General features: G+C 41.0%; 1 protein-coding gene across 1 annotated transcript; it reads left to right on the top strand.

The window, feature by feature from the left end:
* The first annotated feature begins 5,958 nt into the window (after positions 1 to 5,958).
* On the top strand, positions 5,959 to 26,808 carry LOC149303206 (thioredoxin-related transmembrane protein 4-like). The gene is made up of 8 exons (XM_089481379.1): positions 5,959 to 6,089; positions 13,311 to 13,426; positions 16,522 to 16,567; positions 16,798 to 16,926; positions 17,494 to 17,539; positions 25,244 to 25,345; positions 26,333 to 26,380; positions 26,770 to 26,808. Exons 1-8 carry the CDS (start codon positions 5,959 to 5,961, stop codon positions 26,806 to 26,808), a joined length of 657 nt encoding a protein of 218 aa, XP_089337505.1.
* The last annotated feature ends 1,182 nt before the right edge of the window (positions 26,809 to 27,990 follow it).

The raw sequence follows: 27,990 nt of genomic DNA, 5'->3' as shown, positions 1-27,990 counted from the left end.
TACAAAATTTTACACAAAATGCCACTTTAGCTGCAAAGATCAACTAAATCATTAATTCATCTCGATTTGTAGGTTAAGTAAAATGTCCCTTGGAGAATTATAGAAAAAATATGCAGTCGTTTGTCATGTAATAATTTATCTCCAACGTACCTTTCTAACAGGTCATCTTTTTTTTGACGGATATTCAAAATGGTGTCATGTGGCTTTCCGCTTCGTTATGTTTAGGTTCATTTCAGATCACTCTTTTCTTGATTAGGAGTGGGGATTCACAGTGTCCCCTGGTGGGCAACTTTTGGGACTCCAGCTGAAACATTGCCTGAGCATCATGTGAGTTATAGTTCATAACAGCTGTAACGCATGAGTGTTGTCTGTTACTGTAGGGTGATAGAGTATGTGTTAGTGTCAGCGTATTGTGTTATAGTGTGCAAGTATATGTATGTCTGTATTTGGTGCTAGCCAAAGGATCCAAAAACATCACAAAGACCCACTGCGAGGACACCTAAAGTAATGTTTATTGTAGAAAGCCACAGTAACACGGGGGTGACAGCAGAGGCAGGGAACCAATATTACACTCCTTTTCAAGCTACACGGAGCTCTTAATCATCTCAATGATCATTTCTGACGCCTTGGAGATGGAGAGAAGAGCAGAAAATAAGAAAGTTTGTGTATGCATGCATGAGTAGGTGAGTGTCAGAGTAGGTGGGTGTTAGAGCAAGTTTGCATGTTAGGATGTATGTGTGTTAGCTATGGGTGGGGCCCCAAACAAATACTGCAGGTGCCAGTTACCCTAGCCTCTACTGCCTCTAAAAATGTATATCTTAATGTATATTGACACTTTAAATACATCTCGCAGAATTAACTATACATTATACAGGGCAAGCCAAGCTCTGTAGCAGAAGATCACTGGAGTTGGACCTCATAATCTCTAGTGATGTCAAAAAGCTCAAACACAGCTCTCTTGTCAACTCTTCCTTTAGCGAATAAACCTCAAGGGTCCCACACACCTCAGAGTGTTGGGGACTGGTGATGATCCAGCAGTTATAGTACACATTGGTACTGAATACAAATAGCACGTAAGGGGTCCTTTTGGAGAATTTGAGGGGCTTCTGTACTGCAGAAGAGGAGGGTTGGAGGCAGGTTTTAAACTAGGATGGGGGTGGCAACACAGAAAAAGGCATAGAAAGGGGAATCATGGTAAGGCGTAACTTTTCGGAACTGTAAAGGGAATTGTGGGATAAGTATAGATAGTGAAATAGCTAAGCCACAACATGCTAAAAGTCTCTTAACGCAAAGCAAATTGACAACATGTCTGCTAGAAAATGCAAAGAAGCTAGTCTAACAAAACGGGGGAACCAGCATTACTAGCAAATGAAGAACAGTGTGACCTAATTGGTATCACAGAAGCCTGAGCTGCCTATTCTCGTGACTGGGCAGTTATATGTGTTTTAGGAAGGACAGAATAAATAGGAAAGGGGAGGAGGTAAATCTTTTTATTTAACCTACTATTAAAGAAATAGTTTATGGGTATTATACGGGTGATAACGTTGAAGCCTTATGGGTAGAAATTTGCATAATAAATTACAGATTTTAAGTCTACTAAGAAGAGTATTTGTTCAGCAGATTTTAATGATGCCATAATCTGGTGCCATCATAAATGCCATGGTTTATTAAACAAAGCAAAACAAATAATTATGCATAATGTAGAAAATTCAGGTGGGTTTTCCCCATTGTCCACCAATGCATGGTAGCAAGAGCGAGGCCTTTTTATGAGGGTGTCAGCCTACTGACCTCACAATAAGTGGCCATGTGAGGTTGTCTAAAAGCAGAGATACGAAATTTGTTTTATCTCTAAAGAAGCGGCTGATCGGTTTGTGATATGTAGCTGTCTCCTCATCTTGCAAGAATTCCACCGGCACGGGTTAACATGTCTTCTGATCAGCTCAGAACCCTCCAATATACTACAGAAATATACCAAGAGAGGATACCCTACACTGAATGAAATATGGAACCTGTTCTCCACGTTGCCAACCACATATCACATATCACATATGAAGCTGTCACAGTAAGATTTAAAGTTTAAAGGTAAATTATAATTCATATTATAAAACTATCACTACTATAATCAACATAATCATATCCTTAATAGCCATTCATTTTATTGATTACCCTTAAATAATCAATAATAGATTAAGAAATGTGGGTAGGGCGTGACACAATTACTCCATATTTATGTTCTGTCCAAAGGTTCAGGACAAAATGTTGTCAAATATGCAACATATGCTTTCATACAAAATAATTTAGAACTTTTCAAGAAAAATCTGTTCTGCTTAATATACATATCCTGCTTGTTCTAAAAAGACCCTTGGGTACCGCTGAACTTCAACTATATGGCAAAGAGTGGCTGTGTGTCATAGGCACTGTGGTTTTAGTAGTCAGATGACATGATGGATACTGTCTAGATATTTTATATTATACCGTGTTTCCCCGATAGTAAGACACCCCCGATTGTAAGACGTATCGGGAGTTTCAGAGGGGTCGGCTAATATAAGCCGTACCCCGAAAGTAAGACATATGTCTTACTTTCGGGGAAACACGGGGGATTTGCCTACGGCCTACGGCCGCATTAACGCAGGGCATAAGGGGCGCCTGCCCCTTAGGCCCGCCGCACCTGCGACCGGGTCCGCCACTCTAAGGGGCCGGGAAGTCCCCACCAAGGCCGGCCTTACGTGTCTGCGGCCGCACAGGATTTAAATTAAAACATCGGGGTTTTTTTTTAACTTTATTTAACATCCTCCATGTTAAATAAAGTTAAAAAAACTTTATTTAACATGGAGGATGTTAAATAAAGTTTTTTTTAACTTTATTTAACATGGAGGATGTTAAATAAAGTTGAAAAAAACCCCCGATGTTTTTATTTAAACCCTGTGCGGCCGCAGACCCCTAAGGCCGGCCCCTTAGAGCAGGGCCGACCTTTGGGGTGTGCGACCGCACAGGGCGCCACACTCCAGGGGGTGCCAACCTGCGGCACCCGGCACCCCTCCAGAGACGGACAGTAATGTCCGCCGCTGGAGGAGCAGGCTCGCAAGGGAGCGGTATCGGAGGTCTTTAACAGACCTCCGGCTCCCTTGAGTGATTTTAAGCCGGGTTCAACCCGGCTTAAGATCACTCAAGGGAGCCGGAGGTCTGTTAATGACCTCCGATACCGCTCCCTTGTGATCACCGCGGCAACAGCTGTTGTGCGCCGGGGTTTCTTGTCAGATCCCGGCGCACAACACTGAAGCCGCGCCCACCGCTGTCCGTGCCCTCTGACCCGGAAGGAGACAAGAACTGAAGAAGAGGAGCGAAGAGGAGGAAAAGAAGCTGAAAGAAGAAAGGAAAGGTAGGAAAGCATTAAGTGAGAGTGGATTGGTGTATATGTGTGTGGATTAGTGTATATGTGTGTGGATTAGTGTATATGTGTGTGGATTTGTGTATACGTGTGGATTGGTGTATATGTTAATTTTATGGTTAAAAAAAAAATTGGACAATTTTTTCCCAATATAGGACATACCCCGAAAGTAAGACATAGTGGGGCTTTTAGGGATAAAAAGAAAGTAAGACACTGTCTTACTTTCGGGGAAACACGGTAGCAGCTCTATTGATTGAGGCTCCAAACAGATGCCACTGGTGTTAGATCTGCTCATTCATTTCTAGTGGGTGTAAATAACCAGCAATATCTCCCTCATTGCATCATCAGTCATGTCATGTAATTCACCAAAGCTTTGTGACAAAGAATAATGTATTTTATTAACATTATAGATTATGTTTTTCAACATTATATTTATGAATCACACTTATATACAATAAACTGCACTCAATGAAATGTTGCCTACGTTTTAAAAAGTATACAATAAGATTATAAGAACATAACAAAAACAAGCAGATAGTAGGAGAGAGGGAGGGAAAAGAATCCTTGTTGGTTCACACTGGTGTTAAGTTAAGAAAGCCAAGGTGTCCATATCTTATGGAAGGGCTCAGACGTTTGATGGGCAAATGCTATTATTTATCTATATATCATACCCACTGACATTTGGTACACCTTAATTAGAATAGGGGGTTGACCTCTAGCCATATATCCACCAATGCCCTTCTAGAATCAACAATCTAAAAGCCCAACTTACAATAATTATCCGGGGGGGGTTAGATACAGGATTTATACACTCTAGTTTTGTCCTGAGATAAATGGGGTTTCATAACACAGAGCAATAAATAATAATGAAGACCCCTTTAGCTTTAGGAATGTGGCTTTAAATAAATGTTGATCATATGGACCCATCCTGGGTATAACACGAACACATCTGCCATTTTTTTTTTCTGGACACATATACATTTCACATGTTGCCGACCACCACGTTTAAACAGTGAAATATCCCGGCCCAGGTCAAGGGCTGCAGGTCCAAGGGGGTGGCAGTCCCCGTGTTATAAAACCAGGGGACAGAGCTCCCTCCTGGGCGATCAAACCCGCACCATGTTTACGCTATGGACCGCGTTGCACTGCATGTTTTTGTGCAGTATGTGGGATGTATAGGCGGCTCCGGGGCCAGCAACACATCTCATGGGGAAAAAAGTTTACAGTATTCCATAAGCCAGAGTACCTCTGGTTATCAGCTATAGCAGGTATTCAGCAGAATTTCAATAAAACAACTTTCACAATATTTTTACATCTTAAAATATGCTGCTCTTTAACTTTATTAATTTTCTTTGACAGCTATCCAAATTTAAGGTTTTAGTCACACGATATGCTGCACGTCTGCCTCTATTTATGTAAGCCCTAACAATCAATATCGGTCACCATAAAGGTTGGTTACCTTTAAATTTTCATGTTGTTTCTGTGTATTCGACCAATCACATCTCCCCACCTCTGGCTCGGGAACGCTGTGGGCGGGGTTATTTAGACCCCTGTGTACATGTGTAGAAGGTGCTCCCGCTTACTTAAACGGAAGCTCTCTCCTGCCGCTATCTCTCATTGGATTCTCCATGGTGGCAGCGAGCGTAGTTGTGTTGATATGAGGGATCTAGCGCATGTGCAATTGATGCTCTAAAAGGAGCACTTGGCTACTAGAAGCGAAACTAGCGCAGAGAGCAGGCATGGTAATTATTATTATCTTTTATTTACATAGTGTCAAAAGTTTACACAGCGCTTAATACAATACATAAATTCAAGGGGTACGACAAGATGTGAATTGACAGACTAAGACAATCCGACACGTTAGGTAGAGAGCCCTGCTCACAAGCTTACAATCTTGAGCTGAAGTGACTCCCTGACCCTACTATAAATGTATATATATAATTGGTTTACATGCCACCTACAATCTATATGTCTATAGGAAGTAAAAGCACCTGGCTCTGACCGCAAAACCCTAGGGGCAGTTATTCTCATCTCTTGCCCCCACTACTCATACAAGAGCTACCACGTGACCATTTCAACGCACAGTGAGTTATTATAAAGCCACCCCACGAGCTTCCTCAGCCCCATATACTTCCACGATGGCTGCCGGGCCGAGATTCTTCGTCACCCTGCAAAGCTTTATTTAAAAATCAATGAAGCAAAATACAGCTGCCGTAAGCTTTAGTAACTCGGAGTCAAAGCTCATCTTTTCACCACCTCCGGGCCACCCTCCTGGGCATTAAGCTCTCTTACTTTACTGTCCTTGGATGTTACTGTGTAATATTTGGCATGTTACCCTCACCCACCCCTCTCTTCGCGCGTTGTTGGTTTTTTTCCTGTGAGGGGGTGTCCCCTATCGCACTGGTGCGGCGGTGCAGGAGTTAACGAGAAGCCGCTGCACTTCCTGGTGGCGGGAGGGTTCCAGTGCTGTCAGTATGGAGGGTTGCAGGAGGGGAGCAGCGCGGATAGCGGGGGCTGCGTGGCCAAAGCCCACTCCTGTCAGGCCTGCCGCCGTGACACAAGCAGTCGCGATGTGGCTCGTAGTCACGACAGCATTGGCCTGTGTCCCCCGGGTGTGTGCGGCCCAGGAAGCGTCTGCAGTCAGGACTGTCACCTCCAGCAACTGGTCCCTAGTTTTGGAGGGAGAGTGGATGCTAAAATTGTGAGTATACTGCCGGTGTGTGATTACCTGGAGGGAAAGGGTAAAACCTGACACATAAAGCACAATATCCAACAACAATGGCTGCTGTGCATAAGAGAGCAAATGAATCGGGCCACATGAGGGAGATGTGCAAATGTATAAATAAACCGCCAGGAAGTGAAGCAGTCCCTGTAAGGCACATGTATGGGGCATGATTAGATTGTGTGTATAGTGCTTATATATTATGAATTTATTATGGTAAAGCCCCCTGTGTGCACCTGTACATGCGCAGAGGTACTAGCGCTGTCTTCAGATTGTTGGAAATTCTATTCTGCAGTCCCTTGCACTTTAATGCACATGACAGCTTCTCGATCCCTTTACATTCTCAAGGTGTCCCCCTTATAAATGCATGGGCATGGGGGCACAAACCCTATTTGCCCCAAGCTGTTTTCCATACACGTGATCTACTTACCCCGTGCAGGTGAGAGTCTGCCTGGAATATCATGCGCATGCGTGGAAAGCGCTCCCATTCCTGCCGCTGGCTGCTTCAATCTGTGTAGAAGGAGGATGGCTGCAGCTTCTACCTCAGATGTTTTTTTTTTTTCTTTTTGAATAATGTATATTGGTACTCGCAGAGCGGGGGTCCAGGGGCAATAATTCCCACCATTCCCTATGTGTGTGGTTCACAAGGTTTGATGCCGAAATAACCTTCATTCTGTGTATTGTGCCAGCGAATGTATAGATCAAATTATTTAGCGGCCATAATTATACCTCTGATACGCTCGTGTGTGCACACATAGACTTGGCACCATCATAGAATGCGGCCCACCCGACTTAGAATGCTGATATAGCCATAAAAGGTTCACCAAAAGTAGTGTTTATTAACATTTTATATATATATTTATATTGTAATAGGTGAATGAATTCTTCATCGATGCACGTTCAGAATATTGCTCATTTTTTGAATAATGCTTCTGGTTTCTATAGGTAAATGTGACATAATGGAGATGGTATAGAAATGTGCTCCGTGATACAATGTTTATGGGTTTTCGTATAGGGCAATTTTTCCAGGACTCCTCTAGTTTTTATGTATCGCTGATCACTGTGTATGAATCCCTGCGGTAAAAGTTCACTGGACGTAACTTCATTTTTAATCAGGTTTATTCATCCTCCAGGTTATAGGGCAGCATTGTGTAGAAATTAGTGTTCTGGGGAAAAAATGACCGATATGGCAACCTTGTTACCAATAAACCTAAGTTATGTTACAGAAAATACTTGACAGAAATGACTCTCCTGGACCATCATGGGCTTTTTTCTTTTGAGTGCTTATATAGAATTCAGGCGTCCTGGTTAGACCCGGTTACGCCTACGTGGCCTGTATGTGTGCACGGAAAGCATTGGCGTTCATATAAGGTTAGTTTTAACACAAAGCACTGACAATAATATCAGCTCCATTTTTTATATTATAATATAAATTTCAGATTAAAGATCAGATCTTTAAAAAACCTGATCAATCAGTGCGGGACACGGAGTAAATCATAAACAGGGTAACAGCAGAGAGCTGCAGGCATAGCCTTGGGTAAGGAGTGAGACTGGGACTGGGTGATACTGGTTTTGATGGTTTGCTCTGGTGGACCGGCAGTGCTGTAACATCCATGTTAAATGTTTCTGTCTGGGCTCTGTCATCCCCCTGTTCCAGCAGATCATTTCACGAGCTCTAATAGTGTTTGCACTTAAAGCTAATAGTATATAAGTAACAGGATGGCCTATATTGTTTTCCTCCCGTGAAGGCGGTGATCGTGTGGTGTATATACTCAGACGATCAGCGTCTCGTCAGCCGCAGGATGTGGGGATGTGTCACTCTTCGGCATGCTATGAAACATCCATAAATGCTGCATCACGTCACACGATGGCTATTTCAGCATTTCTGTAACAGATGGAAAGCACTGGCTGGAGAATGATAACACTAGAACACGATCGAGATGTATATAATTATGCTAGTGAGTTTTGGAATATGGCCTCTGTACCAAAGTCCAATCACCCTGTTCTCCTATTTACATTTTGGGTGGAAGAATTACCGTATTTGCTCGATTATAAGACGACCCTGATTATAAGACGACCCCCCAAAATCTGAATATTAACTTAGGAAAAAAAGAAAAAGCCTGAATATAAGACGACCCTAAAGGAAAAAAGTTTTACCAGTAAATGTTAATTCATGTAAACTATTTTTTTAAATAAAAGCTATGATTGAGAAAAATATTTTTTTTGTTTTTATTTCCTTGTATTTTCCAACCTGTCCCCCAGTTACGCACATCTGCCCCCAGGCTTGCCACACCAATATGGCACTGTGGCCCATGATATGCCTTTTAACCCTCTATATGCCACTGTGCCCCATGGTATGCCTTTTGACCCCCTATGTGCCACTCTGCCTCCAGAAATGCCTTATACCCCTATATCCCATTCTGGCATTTAGGGGGTTAAAATGCATATTATGGGGCAGAGTGGCATATAGGGAGGTATAAGGCATTCCAGGAGGCAGTGGCATTAAGGGAGTTAAAAGGCATTGTATAGAGCACTCTATAAGGCATTTCAGGAGGCAGAGTGCTCTATTAAATGCCCCCTTAACGCCACTCTGCTTCCTGAAATGCCTTATAACTCCCTATATGCCACTCTGCCCCATAATATGCCTTTTAACCCCCTAAGTGCCAGAGTGGCATATTCCAGAAATGCCCTATGTCCCCCATTTAACACACACACGCACACACACTTACCGGTGCTTCCAAATTCCTGCTGTATTGCCGGGGCAGCGGGTTGACGTCTCCTTCCGCTGCAGTCGGAAGGAGGTGGAGTTGGCAGCGGGGGGTTGTCTGCGTCCGTCGCGGATACCTTTCCCGGCTGTCAGAGATCAGAGTTCCGGCACCTGTGCGGGGAACTCTGATTTCTGACAGTCGGGGAAGGTATCCGCGACGGACGCAGACAACCCCCGCTGCTAGCCACACCTCCTTCCGGCTGCAGCGGACGTTGTCAACCCGCTGCCCCGGCAATACAGCAGGAAGCACCGGTAAGTAAGTGTGGGGGGGGGGAGACAGGAGGATCCAGGTCCCCTGCAGCGGTGCGGGGGATCTGGATCTTAGTCTCATAATCAGACCTCTATTTGAGGTCTGATTAGAAGACGACCCCGATTAGAAGACGAGGGGTATTTTTCAGAGCATTTGCTCTGAAAAAAACCTCGTCTTATAATCGAGCAAATACGGTATGTCTGCGACGTAACGTGAATCATACTTCATGTCTCCGGAAAATGTTACAATTAAGTTGTATCAGCCTCATATTTAAAGGCACAGTCCATGACCTCGTAACTTGGTAAAATAGGTTCTGATGGTTGTCTATGTGGCTTCATTTGATGCTGAAGCCGAATTGTCTGTGTTTTTCACGGCCTTTTGTGCCCCACGAGTGATTTATATATGAGATTACTACCCCAGAGTAGTACATCCACTATTAAAGTCTCTGCCGAGGCTTAGAAATCGCTGGAAGCGCCCGCTATGCAGGGAAACTCTCCAAGTGTGTCCAAAGAAAGCTGAGGGCATGCTGTTCTTTGGTGCTGCACTGGGTATCCGGCAGGGGAGGGCTGGCAGCCTAAGGCCTGGGGGGCAAGTCTAGTCAACTGGCCCATTGCACCATCAAAGCGGCTGCGAGCGACATTGAAAGCGGCCGTCGTGCGGCAGTCACACCACCAGCGCCTAATGAAATTAAAGTGGCCGGTGTGCACGCACCGCATGCCTCAGCTCTTCATCACACCCCTTTTAAGACGTGGGAAGAGGAGCTGAGGCATGGCCGTTGGGTCTGACAGCCGCATGATACAGGGGCGTACCTAGAGTATTTGGCACCTGTGGCAGACCCTGTATGTGGCACCCCCCCACACACACTTTAAAACTGCATAGTTTCTATGGTTAGGCAAACATTGACAGGGGTACAGCATATTTGTTATCATTATATGCTTAGGGATTACGCGGTACCACCGTCAATGTGTGCCTATACATTGAGCCAGACACTGACAACCCCTATCACTATATACTAAGCCAAACATTGATGTGGTGTAGGCTTACCACTTTAGTGACTGGCATAGTATATAGTAGGGATGCACCGAAATGAAAATTCTGGACTGAAACTAAAAATTCAGCATTCACTTGGCCAAAACTGAAAAAAACAACTTTAAAATACTTTATTAAAAGTAACACCAAAATTAGACAAAAAAATCAACAACAATATTAACATATATATATATATATATATATATATATATATATATATACATACACACATATATAACAACAATCACAATCCTATCATGCCCAGGTTCTAGCATGTGCTGGCTGACTTAGCATGATAGGAGTGTGATTGCTGTTTGCAATTATATATATATATATATATATATTTATTAATACTGTCATTGAATTATTCCGTCCAATAAAAGTGTTAACACACCGAAGTTGGACCAAAAAATAATTTATAACAGCAATCACACTCCTATCATGCCTAGGCAGCCACTACATGCTGGAATCTGGGCATGAAAGGAATGTGATTACGGACTCCCTATGCCAAGCTATCCCCCAACACGTACACATCCATGCTATCTGGAACCCTCATTCACAAACATTCAGCATAACACCCATCACTCTCACACACTTACATTCAGCATAACACCCATCACTCTCACACACTTACTAATCCACTCTCTCCTACCTTTTCTTCTTTCACTCTCACTTTTCCTCCTCCTCCTCTTCTTCTTCTTCTTCTTCCTGTCCTTCCGGTGCACTGAGCGCGGAAGACGGTGGGCGTGGCTTCAGTGTTGTGCGCCAGGATTTCACATCAAGTCCCGGCGCACAGCCGCAGTTGCCGCGCGCATCGTTTCTGGAGGCGTGCCGGCATGGTGGCACCCCTCAGATGAGCGGCAGCCGGGGCGGACTGCCCCCCTCCCCCGCCCGCCAGGTACGCATGACGGCCGCATTCAATCCTGCTCGCGGCCGCTTAGTTTTTAACTTTGCGGCCGCAGCCGCATTGAATGCTCGTCTGCCGGTCGTCCGTCCGGCCCACCGGCCCGGATTTAGGGCGGCCTGGGGGGGCAATTGCCCCCCTGCCCAGCCCGCCCCTGGTATCCGGGATTTTCCTAGGATTAATTTTTAAGAATTGTTATCTCCTTTTAATCCTAGACAATGGGTCAGAAACAAATCTACTCGCGGCACATCACATTTATATGCTGCTTACAGTTAAATTTAAGAATTGCAGTTCTCAGGACAAAATACATAAATAGCTTGTTGTCTAAAATATTGGTTCGCTGCTACAATTCACTTTTAGTCAAAGCTGGTTTAACCCCCGTCATCAAGTATTGGGCAAATACCACCTTAGACGGTTGGAACAATCAACAGAATAATGTGTCTTTGATCTGAAAGTGATACCCCGGCCATTACGTGCCCTTTAATGTATATGCTAGCCGAGTAGTCCCTTTAAATGATCGTAGTGTACCCTTTCCTAATGCGTGAATCCAATCAGTGTCAAAAAAATTGTGAGGCCACCAAAGCCAGGAGCAGCTGCAGGGCTGCAGCTTCTATCTTGGGTAAGTTTTCATTTTAAAGAATGCATATTAAGGGTTCTCACGGAGTGCTTTAATATGTCGTCTTTGTTAGGGGTGTCCGGGACAGAACGCTGTCCTTTTAGTTCTCTTGGGCCTGTAGAGGATTTATTTGACTGTTTTTGGTCTAGGACCTTTCATTGTGAGCGCAAACAACTGACAATAACCATTTTTTAACTGGTAGGACCTTGACAATTGCAAGCAGTAATGAATTTCGGATTGGGCGGGGGGGGGGGCATCGCACTTCACGTAAGAGGCAGTTTGTGATGAGTAACTACTGAGCTCACGCAACCGGCGTGGAAAGTAAGTGTTCTGCGCTACATAATGTAACCCCTGCTGTGTGTAATTGCCTGAAAATGAAAAGCTTGGCTGTGGGTTTTTTTTTTCCCCCTTTTCTTGGTTAGTAGAAAATGTAGAAAGTTGTTAATGACTAATCATTTATTTGAGAAACTGTCAAACAGCAGTTGTGTAGATAACAGGAACTGAACCATTCTTGTGACTGAATGTTAATTAGGGTTTTTATTTATTTATTAAAGTAGCCCTAATTGGAGCTGGAAGCTGCTTGCATGTGATGTAATACATCAGGGGATTATGCAGTCACACACATGCTGCTGTGGACTATAATTCCCATCATGTTTAGTCTAATAGGAGTTGAATAGTTGCCTCTCGTTCTTATTTATTTTCTAAGTGTAGTGATAAGTTATCAGAACTTGGGAGACAATAACCTTTTTACGTTTGATTCCAATGCTTTGTTCTTGTAATAAATGTCTAGCTTGAAGCAATTTGTGATTAAGATTCAGAAGTAGAAACGAAAGTTTATGTTTTTTTTCTCGTAAGTAGCATAAATGGTTGTATCTCAGAGATACTGCTTTGTAATCCAAAGTGCATCTGGAGAAGATGCTACAGCCCTAGGAAACATCCAGCTGATTTTAACATCTGGCTCAGAGTTTTTTAAATCATTTTACATCTAAAAATTGATGAAATTGATATTTTAGATTCTAAATCCAAGTGTTTTTGGTGGTCACATCTTTTGCATGCACTTACTATGAGGCCACTTTCTGGAAATGGTTGGTCCTGGAAGGGTTTTGAGTGATGAATTCTTCTAGATTTGCAGATTTATGTATTTTATTTGTATTAAGCCATTTTAAATAGAAGCTACAATATGAAAGTAGCTGTCACAGGGTGAATTATTTTAGGGAATTTTTGAAGGATACTATTGATGTTTTACTGATCCACGTTTCATGGTAAACCTAGCAGGGTTTTCACCGAGATGCCGCTTGGTAGTCTCCTGGCAGCTAGCCATTGGGCTCAGTCAGGCGGCAGCACTCGTGCACCGATATTGGGTTTATAAGGTCCTGGTGACCCACCTCTTGCGCCGTGTTCATCAGCGCCTTGTCCATTTTGGTTGGCAAAGTGGGCTGCTGTAGTGTTGGCTCTCACGGGTGGGATGAGATTATCGGCCATGTGGAGAGGCTATGGGGATTATTATCTGTATGGATACACTTTTTTATTAAAGTAAAACAGAATTAGACTTGTCCCTCTTTGTTTCTTTTTGTATTAACCTTATTTTTTTCTTGAATGATTTTAAATTAAGAAATTATTTGTGTTTTGCTCAGCCATGCCCCGTGGTGTCCAGCATGCCAGCAAATCCAGGCAGAATGGGAGAGCTTTGGTCAAACAAGTCGTGCGCTCGGTATTAAAGTTGGAAAAGTGGATGTCACTCAGGAACCAGGTAATCTTTATAGAAATGTTTAATAATAATAAAAAAAAAAAGATAAATTACACCTCACTGTTGTCCAGACTTCACCCATTTTCTGCAGCCACAGAGCGCCTTTTGAAGAAAGGGGTAAAAAAAAAAATAAGACTATGGACTGCAGTGGTTGTAAACAATTGCCACAAGAGTGTTAACAAAGATAAAAATAAAAGCACACATTCCAGATTTCCAAAATGTGTAATTAAAACAAAATTAAAAACTAGTGATTTAAATTTAAAAAAAACCATCTTGATAGAGTAAAACATATACAGTGACCAAAGAAAACTTTTTTGATTATGGTTATGCTTTTCAGTTCAATGAAAAGTTCTTATAAAAACTCGGTCCGTGTCAGGGATCCCAGTGGATGCCCACTTCACGCTGAAGTGTCCCACGGAAAAACATCATTCCCCATGTATGATATTGATGAAACTAAACAAGTCAAAAGAAGCATTTTTGATGAATATATCTATGAAATTGCATGCAAAAAAAGTAAAAACTGCTAAGGGAAACTATGCATTAATATACATATGTAGGCAGGTGTGTACCTTTTAATGACTGGCAGTTACACTTCACAATACTTGGGTACACAGAATATCTTTTGTACAACCTGTGGTCGTCCTCTTTACATATAAAGCGTATGTTAAATATTGGCTGCTTGTAGTATGTGCTGAGACTCAAACCTTTTATAAAATTATATAGTATCACAAACATGCTTTGATTTATTGCAAAACAAATATGGTGACCCTCTATTTCCCATATTTTGGTTTATAGCTGTTATAAATAGCACACAATTTTTAATATTCTAGTTTTATAATTTAAATGAATAATATCTTGGGTTGCAACTGTATCGCCAATGTCTTTTCTTTATATGAAAGCGAACAATATTTTTGTTGTTAAGGGAAGCTGGCGTGTGAGCTGAGCAGGAAATCAGAGAAGATAAGGGCTGTGACCTTTTTTGTTTTATTTGTTATATGGTATGAAATAGCCCATAATAAGGATGCAATGTAGCTTTTGATACACGAGTCTGTAAATTCCATAGAGTTGTATTACCGGGTAATAGTCACTTCAGATGCCACCCCCCATGGCTTTTATTGTTTGGATGTCCACAAACCTCAGCTATGGGATGCGAGAGACATAAACAATGTGTCTGGGGTGCATTTGGTTGGGCACAACCCTAGGTCCATTTTATGCTACGTTTTACGTACACACAACTTTTATAGGTAATTTTGCTACGGAGACTGCACTGGGTGGTACTAGTAGTGTATTTGGCCCTGATCTCCCCAACTGTCCCATGGGCCAGTCGTACGTTGCATTGCTGGTTGCCCAGTGGAGCAATATGCCCCCAGTTATGTGACAGAAGAAAATGTACTTTGTATTTTGCATTTTATTTTGCTTTTGGGGATTTAGAAGAAACCTTGAACCTTATTGGGGTCTAGGATATTATATTTAACATTTCAGCTCCAAGATTAAAAAAGACTTTGTAGGTGGCAAGTAGGGAAAAACCTGGCTCTGATTCAGTGCATTGTAGGGATTCTGAATCTGTGTTGAAGTACAAAGGTTCTCAATATTTTATATAGGGGCTGAAAAACAAAAGCATTTTGTTCTTTTGATTTTTCATGTTTTCCAGACATATCAGAAGTGTAGCCTTGAAAAAATAAAAGCACAGCTCGTCTTAAACAAGCATCATTCACATTGTACACATTCCTTTTCATCTAATATCAGCTGTCTTCTTGAAATCAGCCCCTGAGGGATACAGAACTGTCAAAGTTTGCAGATTCTCAGTCTCGGGTGTGAATAGGAAGCAGGTGTGTTAAATTTGGTGTGATCGCTCTCATACTGGTCACTGGAAGTTCAGCATGGCACCTCATGGCAAATAACTCTGAGGATCTGAAAAAAAGAATTGTTGCTCTACATAAAGATGGCCTAGGCTATAAGAAGATTGTCAAGACCCTGAAACTGAGCTGCAGCGTGTTGGGCAAGACCATACAGCGGTTTCATAGGACAGGTTCCACTCAGAACAGGCCTCGCCATGGTCGAGCAAAGAAGTTGAGTGCTCAGCGTCAGATGTATGAGTGCTGTTAGCATTGCTGCAGAGGTTGAAGGTTGAAGTTGGGGGGTAAGGGGTGGGGGTCAGCCTTTCAGTGCTCAGACCATATGCCGCACACCGCATCAAATTGGTAATTCCAGAAGGAAGCCTCTTCTAAAGATGATGCACGAGAAAGCCTTCAACAGTTTGCTGAAGACAAGCAGACTAAGGACATGGATTACTGGAAACATGTCCTGTCATCCGATGAGACGAAGATAAACTTATTTGGTTCAGATGGTGTCAAGCGTGTGTTGGAGCAACCAGGTGAGGAGCATGGTGGTGGGAGGGTCATGGTCTGGGCCTGCATGAGTGCTGCTGGCACTGGGGAGCTACAGTTCATTGCGGGAATCATGAATGCCAACATGTACTGTGACATACTGAACCAGAGCATGATCCTCTCCCTTCGGAGACCGGGCCGCAGGGCAGTATTCCAACATAACAACCCCAAACACACCTCCAAGACGACCACTGCCATGCTAAAGAAACTGAGGGTAAAGGTGATGGACTGGCCAAGCATGTCTCCAGACCTAAACCCTATTGAGCATCTGTGGGGCATCCTCAAACGGAAGGTGGGGGAGTGCAGGGTCTGTAACATCCAGCAGCTCCGTGATGTCGTCATGGAGGAGTGGAAGAGGACTCCAGTGGCAACCTGTGAAGCTCTGGTGAACTCCATGCCCAAGAGGGTTAAGGCAGTGCTGGAAAATAATGGTGGCCACATAAAATATTGGCACTTTGGGCCCAATTTGGATATTTCCACTTAGGGGTGTACTCACTTTTGTTGCCAAGGTTTAGACATTAATGTAAACTGTTATACAGGCTGTACACTCACTACTTTACATTGTAGCAGAGCGTCATTTCTTCAGTGTTGTCACATGAAAAGATATATTAAAATATTTCCAAAAATGTGAGGGGAGTACTCACTTTTGTTATGTAGCTAAAATATAGTACGTTTTCTACGTTTTGACCACATTACGCTTTTTTCCCTTAGGGCTGAGTGGCCGCTTTTTTGTCACTACACTTCCAACCTTCTTTCAGTAAGTATATAATTTCTTTACATTTTGTCAATTACAGTGTAAACGAACGTTATTTAAATCCATCCATAAGAAGTGCCCATGAATAACACAGGTTGTATACCACTAAAATACATTACATTTACCATATAATTGGTCACATTTGTATATTTAGTTGTGCTTTTGACTTATTTTATTCTGATATTTAAGGCAATGTTACCATGGCTACTTTTACATCTATAATTTGTTTCTAGCATCAAGGATGGAGTGTTTCGCAGGTATTATGGCTCCCGAATGGTAGATGAACTTCATGCCTTCATCTCTGAGCAGAAGTGGAAACTTGTGGAGCCTGTGGCGGGCTGGAAATCACCATCCTCTATTTTGTAAGCTATTATATATTTCTTTCTAATGCCAAGACATTTGTGAGCGAGAGATTGCGAGCTACAAGCCCCCCCCCCTGGGCTTAGTTGTCTTTGTTGCAGATTTGAGGTCTGAATATTATATAATATATAAATATAATACATACAATTTGGTTTGCAATTATCATCAAAAATAGATGTTGATGTTAAAATAAACATGAAAGACACAAAGTCCATAGAAACCAGTGTCTTCAGTAATAAATGTTCATACCGTGCAACAAATCTAAAAAGCTGAATGCCCAGAATAACGTTCCGTGGAAGCAAGCACAGGTTTATGTGTGTTCATTATGCATTATAAGACAATAACGGCATGGGTAGTGCCAGCGTACAAATGTTAATTGGAAAGCCGTTTGATGATGCAATTGGAGATTGCAGATAAGATAAAAAGATATAGAATATTTGTTTAATAAGTGAGATGCTGCTGCTAAACAGACCTTTTAATGCAACTCGACAGCTCCTATAGTTTTAATTAGTATATAAATATTGATCTGTGTCAATTCACTTTTTAATACCCGTCTTTGCTATTTTTAGGATGTCCGGGATGGCCGGTCTTTTTCATCTCTCGGGATGGATCAGGGTAAGGAACAATATGTTATTCTGATCTGGGAGAGAATGTTTATGCATTTATCAATATTTGCTGCTGTGTCAAGAAACATATTGTAAAGCCTCCTATAATAAAATGATACCAATACATGAACGCAGTTATATTAAAGATGCTGTTACACACAGACTTTTTTCCCAACTTGTATTTTATTATTCATTACTATGGTATACATCTTAAATAAACATATTCCTTTTTTAAAATAACATACCGGTTTGCTGTAGTTTCTTGTTGAACAAAACTTTGAAGGCTCCTAATCAGTGCTTCAATTAATGCAATTAGTTTACTGTTGAACAAACATTAAAATGATCAGTCATATTTGTCTGACTTTTTATCATTAAATATTGTGTAGTTTTGTTCAGACAAATATATGTTGTATTTTCTGCTTTCATGAACTGCAGGAAATCGGTATAGGAAGAATGTGTTTTTCCATTAACGTTAAAAAGAACTTGAATTCGTATTCTCCAATACACGGTTTCTCAGCCCTCTCTCTTTTTTACCAATTACATTCCAAACCACCTCTCTCGAAATAAAATAATGCTTTCCTACCGTATGCTTGATCTCCAGTTGCATTGAGAAATCACTGCAGCATCCGTGTTCTTATTTGGCTTGTTAGCCATTATGAAAATCTTTAGGCTGAATAAAGAGTATCTACATATATACAAAATTAATACCAATAATTGCATGCAGCACTGGGGTATCAAGGGAAAAAATAGAGACTCCAGTAGGTATCCAAAATTTACCGCTTATGAAATGGCTGGTATACTTACTATCCAAAATTTAATTGGTCAGTTTCCACATTGGTACAAATGAGGAGAAGAAAAAAAATCACCGTTATCAACTAGCAGCACATTTCCATATTGTTTCAGTAAGGTAGCTGGATATATTTACTCCAGTACTGTAGGGCTGTATATACTGGTGTAGATTTCATTAGGACATTTCCATATCAGAGGGCAAAGTGACAACATGGAAAGTGTGCAAATACTATAACATGGAGTATCGAATATTATTATATAATCTGCCATATATAACAAAGGTCTAGAAATAGACCAGTTAGAGAATAGTGTATATACCATAGGATCAACTTAATCAAGGTGACCACATATTGTAGCATTTACCTCCTACGTTTTTATGTGTTGGAACGTTAAACATTGGCGTGGAATAAGGGTGCTGTTAAGTGTTTTTTGGTAGTACAGACCCGGGAAGCCATCTGGTTCGGGGTCTGTGCTCGTTTCCAAAGATTCATATTATGACATTACGAGCGCCTTACATTTATATTCCTAACTGCACACGGATCAGCTACTTAATGTCAGAAAGCAACTGTGAACTTCAAAAGCGGGGCCACTGACTAAATGAAAAGCGCAGGTAGGAATAAAGTAATGGATCCCCTGCTGTGGGCAAAGTGGCTTTTTGGGGGAAGTACAAGTAAAAAAAATAGCTGATTTACATAAATTCCATTTTGTAACGCTGCCATATCCTTTTTAGAAGTGTCTGTGTCTCACTGATGGTATCTGCCAGACTTTTTTGTGATGTCGGATCTCTGTCCATAAAAAAGACAACAACAAAAAAAAAAACTCTCAAAGTAGATAACCTTCAGACTAGTGTTTCTCAATATTCTCAATCTCGGTAGGTCGTCTCTAAAATGTAATTGTGCCTTGACCCGGAGGAGTTGTGATATTTCATTTTTGATTGAGTTAGTATGTCTTTTGCCTTTTGTTGAAGATGTTTTGAATCCGCTATGTTCTAGCGGTGTGCCTGCGTTCATTTATATTTACGTAAGACGTTCAAATACAGAATGTCTTAAGTGGTCGTATGCAGCCATTGCTTTGTTTATATCCTGACGGCCCCTCGAGGGAAGAGGCTGGGTAATTTATTTGTACATTGGCAATTCTAAGTATTTTAATGAGCTCTCTCTTGACACATTCTCGGTGATAAAATTCTAATTATTAGTATTTCAGGCAGAGAACAAGATGCCCAACAGGCAGTACGTTATGTTAGTCGACACTTCCGCGGGTAACATTAAGTTTCATGTTCATCTTTTGACACAAATCTGTCACTTTCTCAGATGTTTGCTGTTCCGTAAACTCATGAAAGGAACGTTTTAATGTCAGTGGAATAGTATCACAGCTTTTTGTTTCTATTGATAATTTTGCCTCTGATTGCCTTCTCTGTACAAAGTTTGATTTTATATCTGAAATTGCTTTAACATGGAGGTTTCTGTGTTACAGGCTTATTCAGTATATCTTTTATACAGGGTTGTGGAAGGTTTAGTCCTCATTCGTTGTTCATCAGTTGATCGGAATATCACCATAAGGTTTATTGTAGTGGGTATAATGAATGTAAATGCTTGAAACGCTTCAATATGGATTCTGACTACAGCTCGGAAACAGTTGGCTGATGTTGTCGGCCTCTTCGGTACCAAAATACTCCACCATAAACCACTATTCTTGATTTTTAGTTACTGCATTTCCTGATAATGCTGATGTGAACAAGACAAAAGGCGTATCCCCCACCCTTTAAATATACAATTTTTAAAAATTGGTTAAAAAAACACAAGATTTGTTACGATGAGAAATTGGGGGGGAAAAGCAAAATAACTGGGGTAGTGACCAGAGTGGGAATAAACTGGATTACTACTGTGACTGGTGTATGTTTTCAGTAGATGTCTAGCAGATCAAAAGAAATCCCGTTGCCCTAAAACCATGATGCCCGTTTCATGCTTCTAACACGTCGGAGCGTGCTGTGGTACATCGGCAAGACCCTGCTCATAAATGAGATTGTTTGAGCGGGGCCCTCCAAATTATGTTATACATTGGTTATGTCTCATTTGCACAGCGCTGTGGAATAAATTTATATATATATAAATATAATGAAAACTCAGCCTGCCAAAGAAATGTGCGCCCATGTTCCAGCATCCCCTTTCCACAAGAAACGCGCTTGGCTAACGCCCTGATTTTGTTTAAGCTATCTAATAATTTACACTGGCCAGGAGCTCTATCTACTGCCACTAAAATCTATTTAAAGTGAGCTTTTGCTGGTGTAGACTGTGATTTCCAACGTGTTGATTCGTTAATTGAATGTGAGCCCTAATGCTGCTTTGTCTGCTCGGTTCACTCTATCTGTGTCAGGAATCAGAGGAAGATCGCAAAGAAAGGATAAAATTGCCATTTCTGTCTTTTGTCCTCGGGATGTGTCGCCAATCGATAGTTTATCATCGTGTGTGACCTTCGCTGACGCTGCGTTTTCTGTGCAGCACGGCAGTCATACTGTCAGCCGGGCTTGGGGGAAACTAGTAGGCTTTGTATGGAGAGCTTTCCGATTTTGATTTTGATAAACCACTCCAAATATAAACTCCTTTTGTTTTGTCTGCAATGTCGTGCGTCGGTAGAAACTTTAGCCTTGGTTTCCCTTTTGGTTTTGGTTACAAGGCTTAGGCAACGTCTTAAGACAAACGACGAGCAAAGTGTCCTCAGCCATCATCGTATGCATCCTTTTAAAAGTGTTTTGAAGCCATTTTCTTTCCCCTACAGGATATAAAAGGCACTTTCATCCGATAAATTTGCTGCGATAGTTAGATTTTCAAACAGTCTTGTCCCCCGTGATCGAAGAACTGACCTTACTGAACAGAACAGTGGCAATTTCACCGATAAGCGTTGTTAATAGATTGCCTGGAGCCTCTTCTGCCCTATATACGTTACTAAGTGCTTCCTAATTGTATCATAGATAAGTTAGACCAGACAGCGTTAAAGCACCTTCCTTACCACCGTGTTTCCATGTCCTCTGATAAATCACTCTACGTTTTTACCTCCATTATGTTCTTTTCTGATGTTTGTCACTAGCGTCTTAACTGCATGTACATTTTGTCTACTTTCATTACTGCCCTACAGCTCTTTAAAAATAAGCTAATTCTATTTATATGGTGTATAAAATGGAGGTTTCTATTAATCGATGACAAATTGCTGCCATAAGTGATGTGATCTAGTGATTTTAAAGGGGCAAGTCGGCTTCCCTAAACCGCATCACCAACGATGAACGCATAACAAAGTACTTTTAATATAGCCTTTTTAACCAGCGGGAAAAGCCACTTTCCTTGTTAAAGTTGGAAGTCCGGAGATGCTGAGCACGGGCCCATACAATCTCCACGATAGCCACCAGCTGGAAATGAAAGCATTCCCATTGAGGTCATTGAGGTTCATGCGCACAGAGCCTCTCTATCAATGCAGATCTACGTTAATGTATACGGCACTGTGTTTTATCCTCAAGGCAAAAATACTTTCCCATGGCAATACCGCTTTTAATACTACGCTTAAAAACCACTAGTTCAATAAATCTGCAATAGTCATGTTTTGCATGTGATACTGTACATTAAACCGTCACTAGATATATGAATAAATAGCTCTACGTTGACAGTGTTTGGTGTTCGTGGCCCGTGCAGGGTATTCTGATTACGAATCGCAGTAGTTAAGAACACAGCTGCCTCCGTCGTGAAATTGCTCTCTGTTGGGCTCGCTCTGTTAGCGTTCAATGCCGGCTCTTCATTCAGGTTCTGACAGAAGAAACAGCCACGTGAATTTTCATTGAGCTGTTAATTTCCTGAGCCTTTCACATAAAAAGGGTTAAAGTTCCCTCCGTGCGTGTTTTTCTTTTTTCCTCCTATTTCTTGGAGCTGTCTGAAAGGTTAGTCTGGTCTGTATCATTTGTTCACTGAAGAACAATTTGCCAAAGTTGCCTTGAAGCATGGAGCTGGCATGATTTATGAAAGAAACGCACATGGAAACCTCTTTCACGGCACATCAGTTATTAGGCTGGTATTACCTGCACCTTCCACAGATTTTTAACTGCTAAAAACACTTTTTTTTTTTTGTTCTCCTGTGATGTTGACACTTTTTTATGTCAATATAAAGTCTATTAAGGCAGCGTTTTGGCCATAACGGTCGAAAGGTCAAAAAAATAATTACAAACAGGCTTTTTTATCCATTTTTTTTTCTTCATTTGACTACTATTTATTTTTGCATATGTTGTTGACTTGAAGGATATCTAGTAAGGTGATGTGTTCATTTTCTGTGACCCAACCATGGCCCAGAGCTATAGATTGCCGTCCCTGGCAGCATGGTAAAGGCCGGTAATGGCAAAAAATGATTTGCCCAGACTTTACACAGAACATTTCATAAAACAAGTTTTTTTTTCCCCTTAGATGTATGTATTTTTGTGTAATGCATATAACATTTTATTTCTTTTTATATACAGCGTTTCCATCTAGCCATTTTTCCTTTTAGTAAGACCATCTTAAACAATCTAACACACATCGTTCCGTGTTTGATTTTTAAATTACGATACCTAAATAGAATCGGCATTGGTACGAGGGGCATAGAATATTTCTTGATGGCAAGTGCTATACAAGTCTTCCATTGCCTGGACTTCTTTCTTTTGTGTTCCAACATGTATGACCGGATAGCGGTCTCCTTGTACCACAGAACGGTTACTTATGCTCGGCCCACTAGATGTAATAATTTGTGATACTTGTGTATTACTTTGTCTAAGGTTATGCCTCTCAAACAATCTATTTAGAGTACCAAGAGATTCAATCGAACTTGGTCTTCTGAGTGTGTTTAAATCAAGAGCTCCCCCTACTGGAGGGAGGAGAGTATAACCCTTTAAAAGGGCAAAGACTCCTTTTGGCAAGAAAAGCATCTCTTCCTTGAAATGGTCTGTAAAAGAGGCTTTTGTGAGGTTTTTGGGGCTCATCTGACCCCACTTTGTAGTCGTGTGTAGTTTTCTATATGATTGCAGAAATCTAAAGGTTTTATCAGTGTAAACTCTTATGAATTTAATTGCACCCCTGTATTCCAAATTGTGGAATTATTAGACCAAGCTCAATTGCCAACTCAAAGGGAAGTTCCAGTGAATGCCCACCTTAAAATTAAAAAAAAAAAGTTGTAATTTACGTACTCTGGGACCTCACTATTGTTCTGTTCTGAACACCGGTTGTATTTGTTACTAATAATGCTTAGTATTCATAACTTTTATTTTCTTATGAAAAACATTCTGAACAAATACACAAACCTCAAATATTGTGTACATTGTTCTTTAAATGCCACATAGTATATATGTGTGTTAGTCCATAGCGACCTTGTCAGATTGATGACTTTGTGAAATGTAACATTTTGATATCTTGGAAAGTAATATAAAACAACTGCATGTCAACTCGTCACGCTAATGATTGTGAACATGATCCGACCTCTCCGCGTCCACGATACAGTATGGCTGGAGGACAAAATGTTACTTCTTTTAGACAGATCAGTTGACTTCCATCCTGATATTGACTTTTTAAATTACACGTATAAATCCTTTTATAAGACCTTTCAGAATGTATCCAGATGACATTTCTGGAAGGTGGCATTAATTGTTTTGCTTGTAAAAGTACAGAAAGAGGACAAGACGGCACGTGATTCTTCTCAAATGTTTTTTTTTACAGATACCGCACCTCAATTACTGACATTTTGTAAAAACCAATGATGATAATTCAGTAAACAAGCATCCCTCATCCTGCAGCGTAACTTCCCAATATAGAACCCATGGCAAAATATATTTTTTCTGTTATGTTCATAAAGTAAGCGTTTTATATTCTTACTATCAATGTGTGCTGCCTTTAAAACACATTAGAGGTCCAATAAAGGACACAGAAGTCTTTAAACTCACAAGGGATGAGATCTCTACTATTTCAGTACCAGCATGTGTGTTCATGTTCATTTTGTACAAGACTGCCCTTAGGGGCAAGAGGAACATCTGGCCCAGGCCACACACTTTAGACTTTGCCCCAGAAACCATTTATAACTATAACTCCTAAAGTTTGTACCGTGTATTACCCATATCTCAGCTTGCTTATTTCCCCTCCATGGACTATCATTTTTTGTTAGCCATTGTAATATCCCTTGAATATTCTGTGGTTCTGGTTCTGTGCTCTGACACATCCTGAAGCTACACCGAATCATGGCAGCTTACCATATTTTCACTGCAAATATATTCATAACCAAGAGGAATATGCGAATCAAACGCATGAACCATTCTGTGACATGGAAATGTGAAACAGGGTGTTTTTTATTTAATTTGTCTTTTAATATTACCCTTTGCTTCATGCCTTTTTATTTAATGATAAGCGTAAACAATGGTAACATGGCTAGTTTAAACTTTGATAGATGGGGAAATCCTCCAGTTTTATCTGCTAATTCTAAGGCCTATCTTGAATAATTGAATCTGAGGTTTTGAATGGACAGACAAGTTGGCAAATACACAGGCAGCCCTTCACTGTGAGACCTTTGCTTATTTAATCGCTACCCAGCCTGTTTTGCAACTGCAGGAACATCTCTCTATCTCCTAAACGGGAGATCAGACTGCCAAACATCCTGTATAGGCAAGTGTGATGTGCCACACCATGACAAAATAAAATATTGGCGTCGTTGAGTCATATGCTGGAACTTAGTAGTGTTTAGAGTATGTGGAGGAAAGCTTTCCGCAGTCCAATGCTTAATGTGTCCTTCCGATCATATGAATCCCAGAAAATACAGACAGACCTAGAACACGGTTTTTTGTTTTTTTATTAAAAGATCTTAAAAGTAGATTAGCATTTGTCAATATGTAGCCATTTCATTTTTTTTAAAAAACCAGTGTTTTTATTTACAGCAAATTCACAACTACTTTACCGGTCCTCTTGGAATTCCTGCTTGGGGCTCGTATGCCATCTTTATTATAGCCACTTTGCTGATTGGCCTGATTCTTGGTTTGGTAAGACATTTTTCCTTTGAGTCTAGCAACTTTAAAATCATGGTTTATTACTGGTCCCTACCTTGATTTACGTATTACCTAGGGGAGAGCGCATCAGTTCAGATCCATAAGTCATATTGCATCTAGCGCCTGGTAGTGAGACCGTACATACCTGTAGCAATGCCATTTGTGGAGAAGCAGAAAGTTTAATGCCTGGTGCACTATAGTAGATGTATTAAAGCCCCAACCGTGCCTGCTCACATGGTAGATCAGTCTTTGTCCGACTTCTCTACTATTTTATGCTCTTGTGTGTTTCCCCATAGCCCACAGAATGTTTCTTTCTTCCCTCTTTCCATGTCTTTGTTCTTCATCCCTTTTTTTGCACCCTTTCACACATGTACCCTTTTACCCTGTCTCTTGACCTGCCTCTTCCTAAATGTGTCCGTTTACCCCGTTCAACATTTTCCATCTTGATTTACCTATATATATCTATAGATAGATAGATATATATCTATATATATATAGATAGATAGATAGATAGATATCTATATATATATATAGATAGATATCTATATATAGATAGATAGATATATATTTTTTTATGGACCTGTCTGACGCATTTTTCTTATCTTGCCTATATTGGGTGTTTGTTTTTTTTTTAAATAAAAAATGCAAGTGCATTAAACTGTAAAATGGTATTCAGTCACATTGCACATTTGGATACATACTGGAACAGAAGCTGCAAACGGTTTGGAATGGTCAGGAAGGTTCATTTTGAAAGCATTTGTAATTTATATGGCCCAATCCCCCTCTTCCCCAGAAAATAAATGCTGTTCTTGTCTAATTTTGTATTGCCAAGGCTTCGTTTGTGGAATTTACTCATAATATAGTAATTGTGTAAAAGCGCTTAAAATAGATGACGACATTCACTATACCTCGGCATCTGTACTCAAACTACAATGTAATTCTGTCAAAGTCACGAATCCTGGTTTGTTTTTTTTCACGCAGGTTCTTGTGTTATTGGTTGACTGTTTCTGTCCATATAAAACCAAGTATGTAGCGACAAGAACAGGTATGTGCATTTTGTTGAGTTAGTAATTAAATAATTAGACTTGTGCATTCAAATGTCTGAAATTGAGGAGGGGGTCCCAACAAAAGTAACAAAAATGAATGTTCAGAGTTTTCGTTTGCATTACCTTTTCCACACTCTCTCTGTCAACATCTCTCATGCTATCTATGTCTCCCTACTCGGTCCATCGCCTTTTCCACAGCTCTGCTTCTTGTTCTCCTCTTTCTCTCTTTCACCATGTTTTTCACATCTTCTTTCTTCTCTGGTGATTCGCTTCTCCCGGCCTCCTGGAGCACTTCCACATCAGGGTGGGCTTCGGCATGCACCAACCTCTCCGCCAATTGGAGAAAAGGGAAAGAGGTTGTCCCATCATGAGGAGGTGCTCCAGGAGGCCGCTCACGGGGATAACCTTTAGTCGGGGTAGAGGTTGTCCCAGTGGAGCCCGCTGAGGTGCCGCCCTGATGCTGAAGTGCTCCTGGAGGCCAGGTTAACGCAGCGGATCGCAGGAGAAGAACAAATAAGTGGAGAACAGGAAGAAAAAGAAGCAGAGCTGTAGCTGCATGGTAGACACTGAGAGGGCATGACGGAGAGTGAATGAGACTAACTGACCTGATTGAATGAAGTATGTGAGGCTAGGAAAGAGAGTACTACTTAAAACAACAAAACAAAATTCCGTTAGTGATAGCTTATGTGTAATCAGGTTTACAACTTAAATTAAATGATACAAGGGGATAAAATACATTTGTGTATTTTCCGCAATATCAGGTGTATTGTAGCCATCTAATTGCTCAAGAAACACTCCAGTGTAAACCTATAGAAAAATGTATTAAAATGCATATGTGTCCGGTATGCATTGCCAGCTGTTGCTCATCATTCCCAGGCAGCTTGAAGAAAACACTCATCCCTATTGCTGTTTTGTAGAAAATGGAAAACAATCCAAGTGAGATTGCCTGTTCCTTTAATCATTCGATTGGCTGTAGAATAATGATGTGTTTCTTTTACCTCTACAAGGTTACCATATGGTAATATAAACTTCAAAGGCTTTCTCCAAACTGTCAGGTTTACATGTGCACAATACCAAAGAGGTGATTTTTGGGTTTGAGGCTGAAAACCCATGTGCTACCCAGGTGAACTAAATACTGCTTCTAAGACCAAGGGAAAGCCAGGACTTTCTTTTAGACTAGCAAGATCCAAACAGTCCCATCGGCTTGAACAAGATCTACTAGGAGTAATTGTACCGTTTAAAACTTAGCTGGCCTCTCTTAAAAATGAAAACCTACCTATTCACATTGACCTTCCATGGCAAGTGGCTATAGGAACATGTGTTTAAGGATCTATGGGTGGCGGTGAGAATGGTTCGCTGAGTCCTTATTAATTTTCTGTGTTTTGCTTCACACTTTTTTTTTTTTTTGCAAAATATAATATATTCGTTTGTTTGTATTGTAGCAGCTAATGAGGAAAATTTAGAGGGTCCAAGTGAAAAAGCAAAGGATTCTTCAGAAGAAGACGTAGAACCATCGGACAATGAAGCAGATGGTGAAGGTAACAATGAAGCTGGAAAAAGTAATGATGCTAAAGACTTAGAGGAGAATTCGCC

Source organism: Sceloporus occidentalis, unplaced genomic scaffold (assembly GCF_023333645.1).
Source record: "Sceloporus occidentalis isolate IW3139 unplaced genomic scaffold, rSceOcc1.0.p SCAF_15, whole genome shotgun sequence".
Taxonomy (NCBI): domain Eukaryota; kingdom Metazoa; phylum Chordata; class Lepidosauria; order Squamata; family Phrynosomatidae; genus Sceloporus; species Sceloporus occidentalis.
Note: the sequence above shows the minus strand (reverse complement) of the source record. Positions and strands in the feature narration are given on the sequence as shown.